The 20,555-nt window shown below is 38.4% G+C and overlaps 1 protein-coding gene across 3 annotated transcripts in view; it reads right to left on the bottom strand.

Moving 5' to 3' along the window:
* Positions 1-20,555, bottom strand: part of inpp5a (inositol polyphosphate-5-phosphatase A) — a 528,339-nt gene that overhangs the window by 52,792 nt on the left and 454,992 nt on the right. For all 3 annotated transcript variants that reach the window (XM_043712554.2, XM_043712555.2, XM_087998983.1), the window contains exons 10-11: positions 14,024-14,119; positions 13,857-13,931 (exon numbers count right to left, since the gene is read on the bottom strand). In XM_043712554.2, the coding sequence (XP_043568489.1) occupies positions 13,857-13,931; positions 14,024-14,119 (171 nt within the window). The remainder of the gene's footprint in view (positions 1-13,856; positions 13,932-14,023; positions 14,120-20,555) is intronic.

Raw genomic sequence — 20,555 nt, 5'->3', positions numbered from 1 at the left:
CAAACCCATCAGTGCCATTCACGAGAGGCTCTGCAGATGCAAAAAATTAGCTGATGTGTGGAAGGAGGAAAAGATGTGACTTGCATTTTGGAAATAGTTGGAAAGAACGATACATTAATAAAAGTTTCTTATCAATAGAAAACATCTCAACTCTTCGGAATTTACTTCAAATCTCAGTGCTAATTATTCCAGTACTGGATGCAGATTGTAAAAATTCTCAGTGCTCCTTTAAGCATTTGTTTATGATAATAGTTTGTTGCATTCCTGTGGTTAAATGCAGCTCATTGTAGCCATTTAATATTTTCCTTTGATTCAGATTCGTGGAGGGCTAGGCCTCAACATTTCTGCAGTAATTCCTGTGTGTGTAAGCATGCCGCAGGTCTGAGATAATGCTACATTACAACCACTGCGTATCCCAGGTGCAGGTCTTGTGCAGTTGGCTATGAGGATAATGTAATCTTCCAGAAATCATTAAAACCAGGCAGTCTAAATTCATTTGTCTACATAAACTCGTACAGGGTTCACAATGTAAGGCTCATCTGCACCTGTTGCTACTGAGGTAGGCAACACTCCAGGTTTGTGCTGCCCTATTTAACATGTCTGCAGAATACAGTCAAAGCTGACTGGGTGGCTGAGCTAGTGGGGTCCTAAATCATGAGAGACCAACGCCAGGTAAAAATAGCCTGTACTACTTGAAGCTGGATTGCATTTCTTAATGGGAAAGTGGCTATTGGATGTTATGTTGGAAAGTGTTCTAATGTGGAAAAGAATATTTTAATAATAGAAAGATATGGCAGAGGATGTGCTCCAACATTTTCTGACTCTGCACTAGAGAACGTGGTGGAAGGGGTAGAGGAAGAGAGATGCGTTCAATTCACGGGGGGCCTGGCTGAAATGTTGCAAAAATGTTCACAACCTCATATGGACTGGTGAGGGTCAATAAATATATCTTGAAGTGTCATCTTCCTCCATCTGCAATACTAGCCTGATACACTGTTCAAAGCATCCGCACCTCATATCTTGCTGGCCAAAGATTTCTGTCAATTATGAATAACACACCACATTTATAGTTTCATCACCTTCCCACTCTTACCACTGATTGTAGCTAACTCTCACAGCCAGGCTCACTGTTAGCTATTGAATCATGATGATCAGATTTCATCTCTCTCATTGACACATTTCTCTCTCTGTCTCTCATAGAGAGGGTGGTGCACAAAACTGGAAACAGCAGGGGCTAACTGACAGAGAACATAAACAACAGGATATCCTCTTCCACCAAGAGGTGATTGGGTTTTCCATTATTATAGTGGCGTATCAAGGGTCTGGGCCAGCAATGCCTACCACTTCAAAACTAATGTTACTTCCCACTTATTTCACAATCTCTTCTATTTAGAAACTGCAGATGGTCTAAACATGGACCTTGTACTTCCCTAGGTCCTCTCTTTCCCACCTTACCCTTTCTCTTTTCAACTACCCAAAGGACTGGAATCTAGTTATAGAATGGTGAGAAAGCAACTGGTTCAATCAACCAATAGCTAATTTCTAAGTAGCTGATGATGCAGGGTGGGAGATGGGGTTTGATGTTCCTACTGCTCAATGTGTGTTCAGCCATACACGATTCAGAGACAAGTAACTGGAATGTTGAACTTCATTACTTTCATCAGGGCAGCAATAGACATTGATCAAGATTATGATCTGCCATTCTGGGTGCTTCAATCTGTTTATTGTGTGTGTGCTAATGCCCTACCAACATTGTGTCAACCACGGCACACACAATAAGTATGGATGATGCACTAGATTCCATTCTGGATCTCTAAGGCCACTTGAATCTCCCAAAGAGATGGATACAATGTGTGCAAACTTTGTATCCATCTCTTAGTAAGTCCTAGGCAGTTTCATATTTGGCTTACAACTGACTGATCAAAATCTGCACTTCAGGAAACCATCTACATTACAGTACATGTGCAATATTGTAGCCCCTCAGAAGGTCCAGTTTACAAGGCTATCTAGGTCTTGAAGATTAACAGGTTTTCTTCCATTGATTGTGGTTGTCTGAAGTGTAATTAGGATGGAACACTCTTCAAAGCATTGGAAAAGAATGTAAAACTCCAACAACACTGAACATGGATTTAATAACATAAAAGGACAGAACGTGCTTTTGTTAGATGGTGGTCCTGTAGCTCGAGACTTAAAGGATCAACATAAAAGCCAGTCTAGTTTTATTATATGGGTAAGAGTCTTTTCCTTTCATGATGCCAATACTATATTGTTATCCAGTATTCTGCAATTAATATATAATAAAACATACATACAATAAAAGGCTTGGGTTCAAAAGACTTATTTATAATGCTGTTAGAATACAACAAAATTAAAGATTTACTTTTGACAACTTACTTTCTGTCTTCCTAATGTGCAATAAACAGCTCTTTAGATAGGAGGCACAACAAATGCAATACTTTAAAGGGTTAATGTAATTTTGAATACTGCTTCATGGATTGCCATTCTTAGATCTTGGTGACAAAAGCATTATGACGCCAGAAGTAAATGTTTAAAAACAATATCAAATTCAATTATTTATAAATCACATCTCTAAATGCAAACTATTTCCAAGAGGATTTGTTTTTTTGCATTGTACACTCAATAAAGAACATATCAAAAGCATTGCAAAGATTGTGCTTTAGCAGACTATGCATGAGAGAGGCTAAGGGGACAGTGACAAAGCAGTTTACTGACAAGAAAGTTTGTCAGTGATTGTTCAATTTAAATAGATTCCAGTGTTACTGGAGAGACATCACACAGATAAAGCCCAAAAATCAATGAGACTTCAGCATGCAGCAAGTCAGAGACTAAATAAGCAGGCACCAAGAACAACTCTATCCTGCATCAGGGCTGTGAAATTCCCAATTCTACATCTGTATGGCAAAGGAAAATTTAATCTTCCCAAATACTCATCACTGCATTCCATCCTCTGACCTGACAGCTACACTTATAATTAATTATACAATTTAGATGGGAATATCGACTAAACAAACCTATAAATCATAGAAAAAGTCAATAGGCATGGACACATTCAATCATGTCCAAACCAATGATTACTGCTTTCAAAATACAATAATTATTTTCAAGAGCTGACTTGAATTAAATTTCTGTCAACCTGGTACAAGACCAGTGGTTGATGAAGGATGCAATAGATTTTTGGGGGGGAATTTGGTATAGGAACATTCATCCTGAAGAAGGGCAGTTTGTTTTTAGTGATCACACCACTCTGTGTATAACCAGACCATGAAGATTAGATTATCTCAAATGGCTCATTAAATCATTTATCTTTCCCATGAAGTTGATCCAGAGAAGCTGCTCACCTTCTTGCATTCCAATGAAATCAGATGTAATGAATTCTGCTGCACAGTGAATGTGAAGGAATGAGGTAGTACATTTACAGTTGGAAAAGCGGCAGCAACGGCATGTGGAAGGCACTGTTTCATTGCCAGCCTCCTGAAAATGCCCGACATTAAAGGAAAAGCAGCATGTTAAACTGTGTTCAATGTCCGATCTCACTCAACTAAAGGTGCTCAACTATTTCCTATAATTTTACACTCGTCAGGGAATGGAGAGCTTAACTGAAATATACTCCTAATGCCACTAGTGCAACAGTAGAATGACCAAGAATGGGAGATATTTCGCATGGGTTCAGTTTGCCTCTGCTAACCTATCCCCCACAACTTCAAATTCAAAAATACTCTGCTATCTTAAATTTTGGACGATTGCTGTACTGCTATCCACTACTGCAAATGTCAGTGAGAATGTAAATAAGCATGAACTAGCGCCTTCATCCCTTGGATCTCATTCTCCCACTTAGACCTTGACTGGACACTATGTTGAAATAGATTTCGGAACAGAGTTCTTTAGCAGGCATACCTTGTTAGGGTCATGCTTGTAATGTAGCCTTTTAAGTATGTCACACATTGATTCAAAGATATTCACAATAACATTAACAGCTGTCTTTAATACTGGGGCAAAATTTAAAAGCACCTGAAAAATGACACAGGAATGCACAATTAATCTGTGTCCATTCTTTTCGGTGGAGGCAGCATGTAAACTTGGTGCTGCTCATTCATGAACGTAATTGCTGTATGCAGCCAGCATTACATGCACTCCTAAGCAGTTAGACACCTAAGGAAAGGGTCCGAAAAGACTCACAGGGGTTCAGGCTACATTAACAAAATACTGTATACTCTGAAAATCTGAAACAAAATCATAAAATGGTGGAAATTCTCAGCAGATACAGCAGCATTTGTAAGGAACAGTGGTATCACTTCAAATAATGAATTTGAACATTTTTAATGTTCAAATTAGCCTGTCCTGCTTAAACAGAAGTACATTTTGAGTGGAACAGGTGACAAAATGAGCGTGACTATGGGGAAGACACATGAATGCACTACATGGAAGAGAGTATGCTCCAAGCTTCCACAAAGTAACATTTGAGGTCTTGGAACATGAGCTGATCAGAGCAAAACGATCCTCTGTTCAAATGGATCCATGAGGTTATTCTGACATCACAAAGGCAGTGACAGCAGATAGCTATTGCATTTCATGCCAACAGTACTACTACCATGATATGAATAGAGTGGTGTAAGAAGTTTGATAGTCTCGCATGAGCGGTCAAGGCCAGCGTATGCATGTTCAAACTCCATATTCCACCAAATGCAATTTTACCTCATGTGATAAACTACCCATCCACACTCACATACCAATAATCTCCATCAACCGTGACCCATACTTCACAATGACAGCTTCACTTCACCATCACACACTTAACATCGCCACAAACTGTTTGTTGGATGTATATTTAGCAGGAGAATGGAGGCATATAAAACAGGTTGAACAGCTAACTGGCCATCTTCGTACCTAATCCTGGGCAGACTTTCATGATATATTATGTAGGTGTCTGTTGAAAGTAGCTGGCCTGCCATAATTCAATGAATAATTAAACAATGCATTGCTCATACTAAAATATAGTGGACAGGAGGTGGGCAGACTGCCTTTCATGAGAAAAATGCAGGAAGGAAGTGAAATATCTCCACAGAGGCCAGTATCCCATAACCAAGTCACCCTTTATTTACATGTGCAGAGTCCTTGACACTGATCCAGCTCCCTCAGAACCTGTTCTCAGAGTGAGCAGGATGTCTGACACGCCTGTTTATATCTGTCAGCCAGGGCTCCCCAATTGGAACAGATTATCAGCCCCAATCAGGGAATTTATATTCTGAGAGGTCGACCTGGTTGACCTCATTCCAATTACTATAGGAAGAAAGTAAGGAAGACTGGGGGACCTCATCCGGAGGTTAGCTTGTGTGCATCAAAGGCACTCACCCCACAAGTTCTCTCCTGCCCCCACTACCCATACAGACTTGGGCAGCCCAGTCTTCCTGCCAATTGAAGTGAGCACTAAAACATGACCAGCAAACCTGAGGCATATCTCATTCAGTGCCCCTTTACATAGATTTACTACGGTGAGGCCAAGATATGAAATAGACCATGCATTGCCTCAGGTGCTGTGAACTGCAAAATTGCACACCACCAGGAAATCATTGCAGGACCAGCTTCTCCTATTCTATGTTTTCTCTGCTACTGTCATGCAGTTACTTGATACAGTGCATCAAAAACTGTCCAGCTACATCATTGTAAATCGAGTCAAACTCCGAAACATCATCGCAAGCAAGGACTTAATGACTAGCCTCAGTTAGTATAATGCCAAGCTTTATTCATAGTCAATAAACTAAACAATCCAGTTAGCTAGTCGTCACATGGTAGATCAATCTAATAACATTTGAGTAGTGGATTGGCTGCCATTCTTTATAAGGAATAGGAGTTTCGTTATTCTGAGTGTAATTAAACTCACATGGTCATACATGTATGTTGTGAGAAACCATCAAACAAATATATGACAGTATTAGAATTTTAACTTCATTCTTTCCCTGACACACTGTTAGCATCACACTCTAATGCAAGAATGCTATTAGACTTAAGTCTAGCTGATGGTTCAGACACACTTTCTGGCTTAACATTATTCAAGAGCAAGAAAGTTACATTTTTAACAGGTCACCTCAAATCAAGGTAAAATATTGACAAACTACTTTTCCAATTCATTAACCAGCAACTATTAAAGAAACGCTGCATCATCATTTAAAGAATCGGTCTCCCCCGTTTTTCTCTGTGGTAGAGTTACACTTCCTCTTAGTCTGGGATCAATTCCACTGCTTTCACAGCATGAATCCCTGATCCAAGCTCCCATTCTTTATATCTATGTGAGATAACCTGACTCAACAGAATCACTGTGGGACATCACTGCTAAACCTAATTTCTATGTTTGTCCAATATCTATATTAATGGACAATGTTAAAGATTGCACAACACCAGGTTATAGTCCAACAGGTTTATTTGGAAGCACTAGCTTTCAGAGCACTGCTCCTTCATCAGGTAACTAGTGGAGCAGGATCATAAGACACAGAACTTATAGCAGAAGATCACAGTGTCATGCAATTAAAATGCTATACTGAACAAACCTCGATTGCTGTTAATTCTTTCAACTTTTAGAATGGGTTGCAGGTTTCGGTTCATTAATATGATGATCCTATAAATATTTTTAAGTCATCTTCTCGAGATAACTTAAAGTTTTATAAGAAAGGGTGACATCTCAGCTCAGACAATGTATTAAAAGTCTAAGGTTAGAGTCTGTCTATACCCCAACCTTGAGTCAAACTGGTTCTATTTCCAAAGTAGGAATTTATAAAATGTTACATGGATTGACTGCCTGCATTGACCGCTTGCAGGTTGCAGGCAATTTTCAAATTGTAAGGTATTTGCAGATACATTCTATTTTTACTCAAAAAGTACATAGCCTGCAACGTAGGCAGTCAATTCATGTAACATTTTATAAATTCCTACTTTGGAAATAGAACCAATTTGACTCAATATTGGGATACAGACTCTAACCTCACATCTTCAATACATTGTATGAACTGAGATGTCACCCATTTTTAAAATAAAACATTAAGTTATCTTGAGAATGTAACTTAAAAGTAGTTCTGGGATCTACGTATTAATAAACCGAAACCTGCAACCCATTCTAAACAATGAAAGACTTAACAGCAATCTAGGTTTGTTCAATATATCATTTTAATTGCTTGACTCTGTGATCTTTTGCTATAAATTCTGTGTCTTATGATCCTGCCCCACTAGTTACGTGCAGAAAGAGCAGCGCTCTGAAAGTTAGTACTTCCAAATAAATGTGTTGGACTATAACCTGGCATTGTGTGATTTTTAACTTTGTCTACCCAAGTCGAATACAGGCATCTCTGCATCATCTATGAATGGAAGCAAAGGCAAAATATTATTGACGCTGGAAATCTGAAATAAAAGTAGAAGTCTTTTCAGAATTACCTACTTTTATACAGCTTTCACAGCAAGAGTCACAATCTCAAACATTGGCCAAATGTTTGCCTCCCTGGTCCAGAGAGACTGAGGTTACTTGCAGAGATTAGGTTCTAAATAGAAATCATCCAGATACTTATAGATCAATGTAGAAGAGATTATGCATTTAGCCGCTGAATTAATGAGGGAGGCCCTCTGCAGAATTTTGGATCAACTTATATGAAATTCTGGGGAAATAGGAAACGCTTTTCTAATACATAAAATGAAAAAAATACTTACAAAGTTTAAATTGTTTTATCTTAGAAAACAAATCTTGAACAAATAAATAAAATTCTCCAGAATAGAAACAACAGAATGCTTTAAACTTGATTTGTTCTACAAATGAAAGGCAGATCTTTCTCATTCATGAAATAGATTGGGCATTCTGCGGTTCCCCCTAATGTATCTTTGATTTAATCACTGCAGGGAAATTTTTACTGATTGAAAGAGCAGGCACTCATGCACTTTAACCCCATTTATACAATAGTGCAATTTGTACTTGTTCTCAATTTGGAAATGTTTCACATTCTAACCTCCAATGAAAATGGTGCCGACATATTTACTCAGATCTTTGTTGAGATAACAACTCACACCTCCTGAAGCTGGGTTAAAGCCAGTTGGGACTCACTTTGATTAGAGTCAGACTGATGTAAACAGTCACTTTCAAATTTCTGCTACTTGCTGCCCCTGAGGAAACCCTCAGTGCATGAGTTAGGGGCTGATGTTTGATGTCATCTGGCATGTGAATTGCTTTAGGGCAAAGGTGAGTGTAAATGCTGAACTATCATATTCAGTTTGGATCAATTCTGATTTGCTGTGAATGCTATTGCACAGTGTAAAACAGCCTTTAGGCCACTTAACCATTCTCCCCGCCAGAGAAACATTCACAAAAATCTAGTACTTTATGTCCCAAAGGTACAATTTTGGTAGACCATGTTGGTACCAAAATAATATATATCCTATTTTGGTTTTAAATTTGAAATTGTACAAAAAGACTCTGTACAGAGACATACCTTTTATAGCTTCTAAAATAAGTGGGATATTTTGCTTTTGTCACTTCAGAAAAAAATCATAATAGCAAACAATCAGAGAAACAAGGAGAGAACAAACCCTGGACCAAATCATACTCTTTTTACTGGGGAAACTTGAAAATACAGAGCTATTTCTTCATGCAGTCCTTTAAACAAATGGAAGCCTGTAGCTCTAAATTTGTGGGGGGCCAGAAAGCTAATTGAGAGTTGACATCATGATAATGATGGCTTGTGGAGCAAGCTATATGATATCAGTAATTAACATATGGTTAAATAACACATTGCAGTTTAGAGAGATTTAAATGCCCTTCCATTTTCTCCTTTCCTGGCAGTATTAGATCCTGCTGTGGAGTGACACTGGCTGTACACTTATACCTTAATCAAGCTTTAAATAAAACTGTCAGATTTTATGTTGACAATCAAAAAGGACAAATGCTTCTCTCCTCAACACTCTCTATAATGCCAGTGGAAGTAATTCCAGTACAACTCTGAACACTAATTGATCCATTAATTGCATAAACTGTACTGAATACAGATGGTCCAACCCAGACCATTGATGACAGATCTCAGGTAGGTCTTGGTCTGAACAAAGGGTGGAGGACAGAGAAAGAGAAATACCAATGGAACAAAGGGAAACAGAGGAACATAGGACAGAACACTTGTGATAAAGCTTATGATATATTATTATCATTTGGGAATTTGGATTTTAAAGGAGAGATCTGTTTTAAAGGAGAGGTGAGCAGTTCTGAGTTCAGTTCAGAATCAAATGTTTAGTGTAAAAGACTAGTTTCATACCAGCAAATGGACAATTTGTCAGTTATGTAGAAATCTCCAGATTGCAAATATTTAGCTTGCAGATCTCCAGCTTGTGAGACTTTAGCGTGTGAGAGTTTCTGTAAAAGTCTTCAACTAGTTAGAACTGAAAAAAAAGGTTAGTTCAAGAGAACTCAAAAGGAAGCCAGGCCCATAGTGCTGGACTGAAGTGTCTCAGTTTTCAGAACTAAAAGGAACCAATTAATTAAGAAATTGAAGCATTAAGATAACAGCAAACTAGGATTGACTATCTATGAAGGATATTATAGAAACAATGTTGAATGGTTCTTTATTCCTGATGATGTTAAGACATTTCTGATATATTGCTTTGTTTGTTCTTTTTCCTTTTGTTATGTTCCATAACTAATCACCATGATAACTAAATGCAAGATTGAGAATTATGACACATCAAGTCAGATTTCACTCTGGGATCTGATCTGTCCAGTATTATCATCTGAGATCACAACAGCTTTTCATAACCACACAGAGTGTCAGAAAGTCTCCAAAGACACAGAACAATTTAGGTTTTCACCCAGCAGAGAAGCAAAACATTCCTCTTAAAATGGCAAGAAGTATTGCATTGAGGGATTAAATACTTTGTCCTCTACAAACATCGCCCTCTCTTCACCGAATGGATTTGAAGAAAAGGCACAATATTCCGATGTATCGTGTACCCTCCTCAGAATTTCAGAGAACTGTTCCAATCTTCACTATGTGCAAGGACTGATGTCTCAGTTGTGCCATTACAGGTATGAAAGCCTTACCCAAGAATTCTAAGTTTAATAATTGAAAATTTGGAGGAGATGGAGTGACATTTCACAAAAGGCAGCCCAAAATATGTCTTTCACTTTGAACAAGTTCCAAGGAGGAAAGAAGAATAATGTTAACGAAGTGGAAAACTTGAGATTTAAAGGAAAAATATGTAAAGAAAATGTTTTAAAAAGGTCAACTGAGCCCTCGTTCGACTGAATATATTAATTTTTTGAACTTGTGCTTCAATTGACTCACTGTAGCCAAATGAGAGTTCAGGCGTAAGGACGCAACAGGGAATACCAATTTAGTCACCTGTAAGATGTTTTTCTTGACTTCCATTTCCAGTAAAGTCAACATGATTTTTTTAAAAAATTAACTAAGTCAACATGCTGTAATAGACAACTTGAATGTTTTGCGCTGAGCTGAATTATCAAAACTTCTGTTACAACAAGCAAAACGTCAATAAATCTACACATATTGATACTTTGTCGAGCTGGACAGATGTAGCCTTGGAAGAATACAACAAACCAATTAAATTTCAGAAAACAAACACAAATTTTACTTGACCGCTTACACGCATAGAGAATTAATGGATGCTTCTAGGGTTGACAATGCTGTAACACACTGTCATTGCTCACTGGGCTTGAAATCAAGTCACACTATTTCCACAACCATCACAACTGTGAAAAAATGATTAAACCACTGCATTGGTCAAGTTTATCCTCACTAACTCATTCAAGCTAAAATACTACGCACACCTGGTGTTTTCTATTAGCAAGAAAATACCAATGGCAAAAAATAATCATTGAATTGCTAATGTAGAACTTAAACTCTGCCCCTTTCTTAAAATTCATATACACATATAAACAGACACACTAAAGGACAGGACAAGGCATAGGTATTGTGGATGATGAAAATAAAGAAAGTCAGTTTAGCATAGATCTGGCACCAATCCAGATCACAGATGCTGATGAGTTTTTTTGTTTGGTTTTCTTTTGACTCCTTCTAGTTCTTTGCTAATGATACTTGGTTTTGAGTATACTGATTCTCAGACTTTCATTTATTGAACAAAGAACAAAGAAGATTACAGCACAGGAACAGGTCCGTCGATGCTCCAACTTTCACCGATCCAGATCCTCTAGCTAAACCTGTCGCCTATTTTCCAAGGAGCTGTATCCCTCTGCTTCCTGCCCATTCATGTACCTGTCAAGATACATCTTAAATGATGTTATCATTCCCACCTCTACCACCTCCGCTGGCAATGCACTCCAGATACCCACAATCCTCTGAGTACAGAACTTTCCAAGCATATTTCCCTTAAACTTTTCCCCTCTCACCTTGAACTCATGACCCCTAGCAATTGAGTCTTCCACTCTGGGAAAAAAAAGTTTCTTGCTATCCCCCCTGTCTATACCTCTCATGATTTTGCAGACCTCAATCAGGTCCCTCTCAACCCCCACGTTTCTAAGGAAAATAATCCTATTCGACTCAACCTCTCTTTATAGCTAGTTCCCTCCATACCTAGCAACATCCTGGTGAACCTGTTCTGTACCCTCTCCAAAGCATCCACATCCTTCTGGTAATGTGGTGACCAGAACTGTATGCAGCATTCCAAATTTAACCAAGCCAAAATCCCATACAACAGTAACATGACCTGCCAACTCTTGTACTCAATACCCCATCCAATGAAGGAAAAGCATGCCATATGCCTTCTTGACCACTCTATCAACCTGTGTTGCCACCTTCAGGGTACAATGGACCTGAACACCCAGATCTCTCTGTACATCAATTTTCCTCAGAGCTTTTCCATTTACCAAATAGTTTGCTTTAGAATTGGATCTTCCAAAATGCATCACCTCGCACTTGCCTGGATTTAACTCCATCTGCCATTTCTCCCTCTAACTCTCCAATCTATCTATATTCTGCTGCATTCCCAGACACCTTTATCTACCTATTGTATTCCTAGATACCTACCCCCTGGCCCCAGCCCCTACGCAATTATCTGTCAGTCCCATTGGCCCCCCCCCCCACCCCACCTCTCCTGATGAAGAGGTTATGCTCAAAACATCGACACTCCTGCTCCTTGGATGCTGTCTGATATGCTGTGCTTTTCCAGCACTACAATTTTGACTGCATTCTCTGACAGTCCCCTTCACTATCTGCTATTCCACCAATTTTAGTGTCATCTGGAAACTTGCTAATCAGACCACCTATACCTTCCTCCAGATCATTTATGTATATCACAAACAACAGTGGTCCCAACACGGATCCCTGTGGAACACCACTGGTCAAAGTTCTCCATTTTGAGAAACTCCCTTCCACTACTACTCTCTGTCTCCTGTTACCCACCAGTTCCCCTATCCAGTACACCCTGGACCCCATGCTAGTACACCCTGGACCCCATGCGACTTCACTTTCTCTATCAGAGAGAAAGTGAGGGCTGCAGATGCTGGAGATCAGAGCTGAAAATGTGTTGCTGGAAAAGCGCAGCAAATTAGGCAGCATCCAAGGAACAGGAGAATCGACGTTTTGGGCATAAGCCCTTCTTCAGGAATGAGGAAAGTGTGTCCAGCAGGCTAAGATAAAAGGTAGGGAGGAGGGACTTGGGGGAGGGGCTTTGGAAATGCGATAGGTGGAGGGAGGTCAAGGTGAGGGTGATAGGCTGGAGTGGGGTGGGGGCGGAGAGGTCAGGAAGACCTGCTTATCTTAGCCTGCTGGACACACTTTCCTCATTCCTGAAGAAGGGCTTATGCCCGAAACGTCGATTCTCCTGTTCCTTGGATGCTGCCTGACCTGCTGCGCTTTTCCAGCAACATATTTTCAGCTCACTTTCTCCATCAGCCTACCATGGGGAACCTTATCAAACACCTTACCAATGTCCATGTATATGACATCTACAGCCCTTCCCTCATCAATCAACCTTGTCACCTCATCAAAGAATTCTACTAAGTTGGTAAGGCATGACCTTCCCTGCACAAAACCATGCTGTCAATCACTGATAAGCCCATTTCCTTCCAAATGTAAATAGATCCTATCCCTCAGTATCTTCTCCAGCAATTTCCCTACCACTGACGTCAGGCTCACCGGTCTATAATTACCTGGATTATCCCTGCTACCCTTCTTAAACAAGGGGACAAAATTAACAATTATCCAGTCTTCCAGGACCTCACCTGTGTTCAAAGATGCTGCAAAGATATCTGTTAAGACCCCAGCTATTCCCTCTCTCACTTCCCTCAGTAACCTGGTTATGGATTTGCCCTTTCCATGCCACTGAAATGAGATTTTCAACTTTTCGATGAAAGGGGGTATTTGCAGCGAGAGCAACTTTCAGAGAAAATGTGAAGGAAAGTAGATAGACATGGGAATATTCATTTTAGTTTTCCACACAGATGGGAGAGAGAGGGATAAATTATTTCTCTTCACAGGCTGGATATTTTCTGCTGTTTTGTCAACACCAAAGGACGTGGCCTCCTGCCAGACAACCAATGAGTAACTGTTGCTATCCTGATCCCTCCTAAACCCACAACAACTAATCCTATTACAAAATCAAATCAAGATTGTATCTGGGCAAAATTGTCATGACCACACACCATTGTTTGTGATGCTCTTCACTACTTGAATAAGGCAACATTATGGATACAACTCACAATGTCTTTCAATACCTTGGTTTGCAAACTGCAAGTATTATTTTACATAGTTTCCTTGGTTTAAAGCAGCAAGTTCTCCTTATTTTATTCCACAATCCAAAAATACAGTAGTCTTTACAACTTTGAAAGTGGTAATACTCACCTCAACTCCATTGTTTTGCCGAAATACATCTTGGTTAAAGTAGTCAAAAAGCTTCTTTTCTAGTTGGAGCACCACCTTTAATAAAGTCAAACCACAGTGAAATTCAATTTACACATCATACAGAACAAGGGATCATAACAAATGTTTTCACTGCAATAAAAGCATACCTTCCGATCGTTCTTTGATTCACGGAAAATTAACTTATTTATTTGATTGGTGTCTGCTGCTCGGATAGTTTGCATTGTTGCTGATGCACAGAGTGTCTAAAAAACAGTAAAACAAGACTTGGTAAAGGAAGTGCAACAACAATATTAAGTCAGTTTGAGCTTCCTGATTCTTCTCAAGATTTAGTATGGAGTGACCAAAAGCAATGTTATGAAACATCATTGGCCTCACAGCCTCTATTTTGCTGCATGACAATTGATTTTTTTAAGTTAATTGTAGAAGTCAAAGATTCATTTGGAATTATAAAGTTTAAATACAGTGGCAACAATGCATATACTTATTCAGCTGGAAAGATTTCAGTTTAAATCATCTAACAATTCAAAAAGGTTTAAGAATATGCTCACATCAGTTTTGTGAACCAGAACATTAAATTACTTCACATGCTTTTGGATTTTGTGTGTGGTTTGTGCAAGGGAACAAGTAGTTGTGGTTGCATGCATGGTCCTACACTAGTCACATGTGTCCCCAACTGGGGTTGTGAGACCCAAGAGTGTGCAACTGATATAACTTCAGTTGTAATCACTCCACAGTGAGCTTACCCATCTGTGAATTACACATTTTGGGGCAGTTTGTTTTTGAAAGAAGTGACAAGAAGGTAAGTACCAGCAGGAGAAATAGACCTGTCTCTATGGAGGGATGATCATTATATTGAGGAACTGGAGGAGAACTGTCCCACTCCTTCTGTGGAAACAATTTAAAAAGAAACTTACATTTTGCTATCAGCTGCTTCGGAATCCTGCACCTGTTCTAGCTAGTGTACTGAAAACAGGAGCTTGTGCTCAACATAAGAGGGGGCAAGTACTTGTTTTAAGCATTTGCCAAGAATGCCTGAAAGGCATTTTCCACTCATATGGATCTCATCTTTGACGAGTGTTCTGGCCTATCCGTTTGAACCTGAAAAATTAAATCGCCCAGCCGACAGCACTCCCTCCCCCTGCTCCCCAATGGCTTGGGTCTGTACTGGTTATCTTGTATGGAGTGGATGGAAACTTCAACATCTGCAACAAGCTTACCAGATATTCCACCCTACTGGTACCTAGGCCTTGTTACACATATGGCAGAGTTATCGTGGAGGCCAAATAACTGCAGTGTCACAAACTGTGGATCCATGGAGAAAACGCACATATAGACACATAGACACACACACGTGTGCACATGTGCACATACACACACCAAAAAAAACAAAGTGTAATGAATGTCCATACCCACAAAGGTTTACTGCTAATAAATGAATTCAATTGGTGACTACTTTGCAATATATTATTTCATGTGGCTGTGCACTGAAATCCTATAGAAGAACTGTACACAATAGATTAAACTCCAGCCATATCCACACTGCTATGCTCAAAGGAAGTGCTTTCAAAACTTTTTTTTTAACAGCAAGAAACTTCAATACCACTTAAACAAAGTATGAAAATCTTGCCATTCAAGGTCAAAGCTTTTATGGGGTGGAGTTTGAAAGGTTCTTGCAATCCCAAGGGACTTAAAGTCTTCTTGTTATTGGTAGACTCCTCTATTTCTACCACTGCCAGTCTTTGTGAAATTGTTGGATGACTGGAACTATTTAATTCCTAGTTTGGTGAAACAATAATGACAGAAAACTTGTACTGTAAGGATAGTTACTGGCTTAGATGAGTGATGGTACATTCATACAATCCCAGGCAATTCCTGTCATTTCTTAGTAATTTTTAAAAAATAAGTCATGCTCAGCATTTTAAGCATAAAAATAAAACTTTCACCTTTTCAGAACAGTATCATGTTTGAATAAATGTCATGTCGTGCTTTTAGATCCAAAAGTAAGTAATTGATAGATAAATAAGGGGTGGTTTAATTGAAATTTTCATTTACAATGAAGGAATAGGAATCAGTTATTCCTAAGGCTATGGTACACCATAGAATGCAGTAATAACAGAATACAGTAAATTCTAATGGCTACCAACTCGGGCTGGATCATGGCCAAACATAAGATGAACACTGAACAATTTCCTACCACTAAATTGCTGCTGGGCAACTTGTTCATTGCACTGTCAAGTTGATAAAACACTAAAATATGAACAAAAATCAAATACAGCCAGTGTGTGATGAAGCCATTAAAATACATCAATATCCAATCAATGCTGCACAATGTTCTTCAAAATTATAGTATGCAAAAATGATCCAGGCCACACACCACTGCACACTCAAACCAAATTATTCCTCACTGCCCTTTTTTTCCCCTTTTGGTCAGGGAACAGTTTACCATCTGTGTTTGACTGACATAATCCACAGAAGAGCTGGTTCCCATACTGAACACAACTGACTCAGAGTTTTAAATTCAAAGCACAGATTAGTTAATCACATCAAACTAAAGAGCCCTTTAGACTCGTATGTCACAAATCAGCCTGGTCGCCTTTAAATACTGCACCACATCAGAACAAGTACCAGAACAAACCAAAGCAGAAACCTCTAGTTTTCTAAAGCCCTAACAAATCGGTCCATCTTTCAGTCATTTAAACCTTCCAATCAAGGGTCAATATGGTCCAAGCATCCAAATGCTAATGCACTTAAGTGCGCTTAAGCTGCTTTCCTAAGTGAATGGGTAAAAAGGACTGCAAAGGACAAGGCAGAGTTACTGTCACTGTCAAAAGTCATTGTACCAACCTCCAAGCAGGCACAATTCAACAAAGTCATGTTTTTAAAGCATCTCCTGAGAATCTGGACTGCCTCAGTATCAAACCGATTTACTGTTTCTCTGATTAGCAAAACTCTGCTACACTACTGATCAAAATAAATAATCCATTCCTCTTAAGCGTTCTGAACTAACTAAATTCAAAAATAATCTCAGAGTAGCTTCATTTCCATTTACAGCCTGTTTTCCTCCATATCTACCTTTAAAATACTGGATTATACATCAAAAATCAAACAGACAAAAAGGTTTTAATGTTAGTTCCTCTCTATCAAAGGTTTCACAAAGTGTTATTATTAATACAAAAGAAATTGTGGTTGATAATTGCGTAGGATGTTTGGATCCTCGTTGTTTTGTGGAGTAATTTTCTGAAGAGAAAAAAATAAGTATCTACTGACATAAACATAAACATCTTGAAAATATACAAAAACTATCTAAAAGATGTCAGCTTGTGTTTTTCCCTATATGTAATCATATTGGTAATAGATTTCTTTTTCTAAGAGACATAATTATGTAGGTCATTTACATTTTTAAATGTTTAAACCAGTGTATTAATAACACATTGAAATAGAGACTCCACAAGCAACATTTCTGAAAACAAAGCAAGTTTTGAAAAAAACTGCATTTGAGGCTGAGTTATAAAGTAATTGTTATAGGATAGGTGAAATGAGAATTCTTCCAGCAAATATATATTTCACTATCATTAAAGTATATAAAGAGCCTTAAACTTTCAGGAGATCAATGACAATTTCAGATTACCCAGAAAAATAATGAACAGTGCACAGAGCTTTGCTAAAGACTTAATTTATTTCTAGAATAATATGTTGAATCAAGGAATCAAGAATACTCAAGGAGGCATTGAAATGCAGAGAGGTTGAAGAATGACCACTTGAAAACTTAAAAACCCACATGAGATCAAAGGAAAATGGCCAGCTGCATAGAAAAATAGATTACACATTGCAGCACCACTCTGCAAACTCACTGCAGCCCAGGCTGGATGTCAAATAAAAAAAATGTTTCAGTGAAGAAACTTAAACAAGAAATCAGATTATCAGTTTTCTAATAGTTGACATTATAAAGGCACACTAATTTGAATGAATGAATGAGTTTGTATAGATGAGACATCAAGATAGTGTATTTTTGAGTTGCACATCTGGAATATATCTTCAAAACTACTCTATGCCTGTTAATATGCTATTCTTTTCCAATATTTAAAAAGTACTATTAAATTCATTTGTCAATTCAGTATGACTGAGAACCACAAATCTCCAATGGGCTTCTTGTGTTAAGCTCTGACAGCAGTATTCTGTTTCTCCACAGGAAGACATTTGTGTATTCTTCTGCTCAATGTGATTTCCACTTTTTAACTCATCTGCCATCCAATTCCCCGCTCAGAAGGACAAATTGCTCACTGTGATTCCTTTCAGCATGAGCACAGCCAGTAGAAAATTGTGACTGAGCAGAAACACAAGAAACAGCAGCATAAAAATTCATCACTTTGGCCTGTTGACCTCTCACCACTAGGTTGACACACCCTGTCTCGGTGAGTAGCATCAAGGGAGAAATGTGCAGCCTGGGTGAGTAGAATTACTAACAAAAAAACTTAGAAACAGGAAAAGCCCACCAGATGCTTCATTGTTTTGTATTCTTTTCTAAAGAACTGGTCCAGCAAAAGGGTTTACCACATGGCATATTGGATGGAATGAGTACAGTCATTGTTTCATGGCAGTACTGTCACTTACTGACTGCAGTACAAAGAGGTATAATGCAAGATTAAATCCAGACTTTTAGCTAGCAGATTAAAACCAATCATGACAGATGTCCATGAGACTGTTTAACATACAAAATGCATGACACGTCCATGAAGTGAAGGATAAAGCTCTCCATTTCTTCAGCAGAGCAGTCTTTCCAATTCGGCCACCAAAAGAAATTCTAATGATGCCTATAACACTTCCTTTCTAGTTTTCAGCAATGCATGAATTTCGTCAGTATGGTATATTTAATAATGCCCTACAATATTTGTCAAACTGCCTCACCTCATTTTGGGGTGACATTGCTTCTGCTAATTCAGAATCTTTTTTTTAAATTGCTCTTGTGGATATTGAAAAGTAGAATAAAGAAATCCAATAGCTGTTTCTTTTCACCAAAAAAAAACTTAGGTGAAAAGAGCAGTATCATCAACTAAATTCCACATGCTCAAAATTATCATCTCGGTAATTTATTTCAAAGAGATTAAATTTGGGTAATAACTGCAAAAAAAAAGATTTGGAAAGAAAATCGAATGTGGTGAACAACACAAATTTGAACAAGTGCTAGGGTTCTTTTATGTTGTAACACTTGTAGCCAAGAAATACTGCAAAAGAAATACTGTTCTGACAGTTCTTATTTTTAAGTGAGAATTCGACAGTTTAAGTTTGTGTGATTGTCTCTAGAAATGAATTTAAAAGTGGGCTTGTTCAATCTAAATTCAAGCTGCTCTAAGCAACCATCCAGTGGGTGGGCTTCTGATACATTTTACCAATTTTTCATGCCCATCCCTCTAAATGTGACCCTGCTCCTCAGCTTTTATGCCTCTGACAACTTGGCTGAGGAAAACATGCGGCCTCTCTGATAGCATGAAATTGGGAACAAAGACGTGGGATAAGAAGAGAGCTCTAAGGATGGATACAGCCAGAGCCCGCCCGATTTCATCTGGAAACAGATGTTAGTTAAACCAATGCACCAGCAAACAGAAAGTAGAACATTCTGTGATTCTGGAAGGAATAGCATTCCAGTACTTAGTTTTAAAAGTAAGACAAACAAAAAAAAAGAGACTTGTCAGAGATAAATGTGTAAAGGATAAGCAAACCAAACTGGAATCATGTATTTCCACAGATCTGCGGTTATTGTCAGAAGAATCAATTAGCACAACATAAGACTTTTGAATAACCATTATTCTTTAAGAAGGATCAATTAGCACAGCAATAAGCTGCAGTTGACCAGAAATAGATTGACACCAAACTATAATTAATACCTGTTTGCTGGACAATGATTGAACGGTTTGATGTCTTGATTAATTTTAATCCTTTCACTTTTGGATAAAAACATAATGACTGCACAAACATTGAGAATATGTGGCCCAGTATCAGTTTTGAGGGCTTTTGGCCAAAAAAAAACCTTGACCTTTGAAAAGAAAGGAAAACAAATTATAAAACATGAATCAAGGAATCAGTGCGTCAGAAGCAAAAAGGTAATAGGCTACCAGAGTGCTCTTGCTAACCTGCACAATGGACCTGCAACACTTGTCTCTTGTGATATTTGAAGGATTTTATCACATGATCTACTCACGATAATAGGACTGCATAGACTTAGTAATACAGTGCTAAAGTGCCAGGGCGTGTGGTTACATTTCGGTTCAATGACTAATAGGATTTATTTTAAAAAAACAAAAACTGACTCTTTATAATTGGTACTTGTGACCCAGCAGAGAGGAAAGTGATGTTTGCAGTGTTCTATCCTAACCAGCATTGACATGCATGATACCATGTTTTATACTTAAAATATCTTTCCTGTCTTTTTTTATATTGATGAACATTCAAAATAGAGCTGGCTCAGTGACTCCTTTCACAATGTCTTAATTAATTTTGAGAATATGACAGGCTGATTAAGATAAAGCTTGAGAGAAATGAGTCTCATCTCCGAAAAGCCTGGCAACAAGGCACAGCTGGTGACAGTGCAAGAGTCACAGCCAGTCCCTGGCAAGCAAAAGCTTGGAGCTTCCAAACCCCCATCAATCATCATCAGTGTCGACTGTGTGATGAATGGCAGGT

This window comes from Chiloscyllium plagiosum, unplaced genomic scaffold, assembly GCF_037043375.1.
Source record: "Chiloscyllium plagiosum isolate Xiang-an unplaced genomic scaffold, Cpla_swu_hap1 HiC_scaffold_22, whole genome shotgun sequence".
NCBI lineage: Eukaryota > Metazoa > Chordata > Chondrichthyes > Orectolobiformes > Hemiscylliidae > Chiloscyllium > Chiloscyllium plagiosum.
Note: the sequence above shows the minus strand (reverse complement) of the source record. Positions and strands in the feature narration are given on the sequence as shown.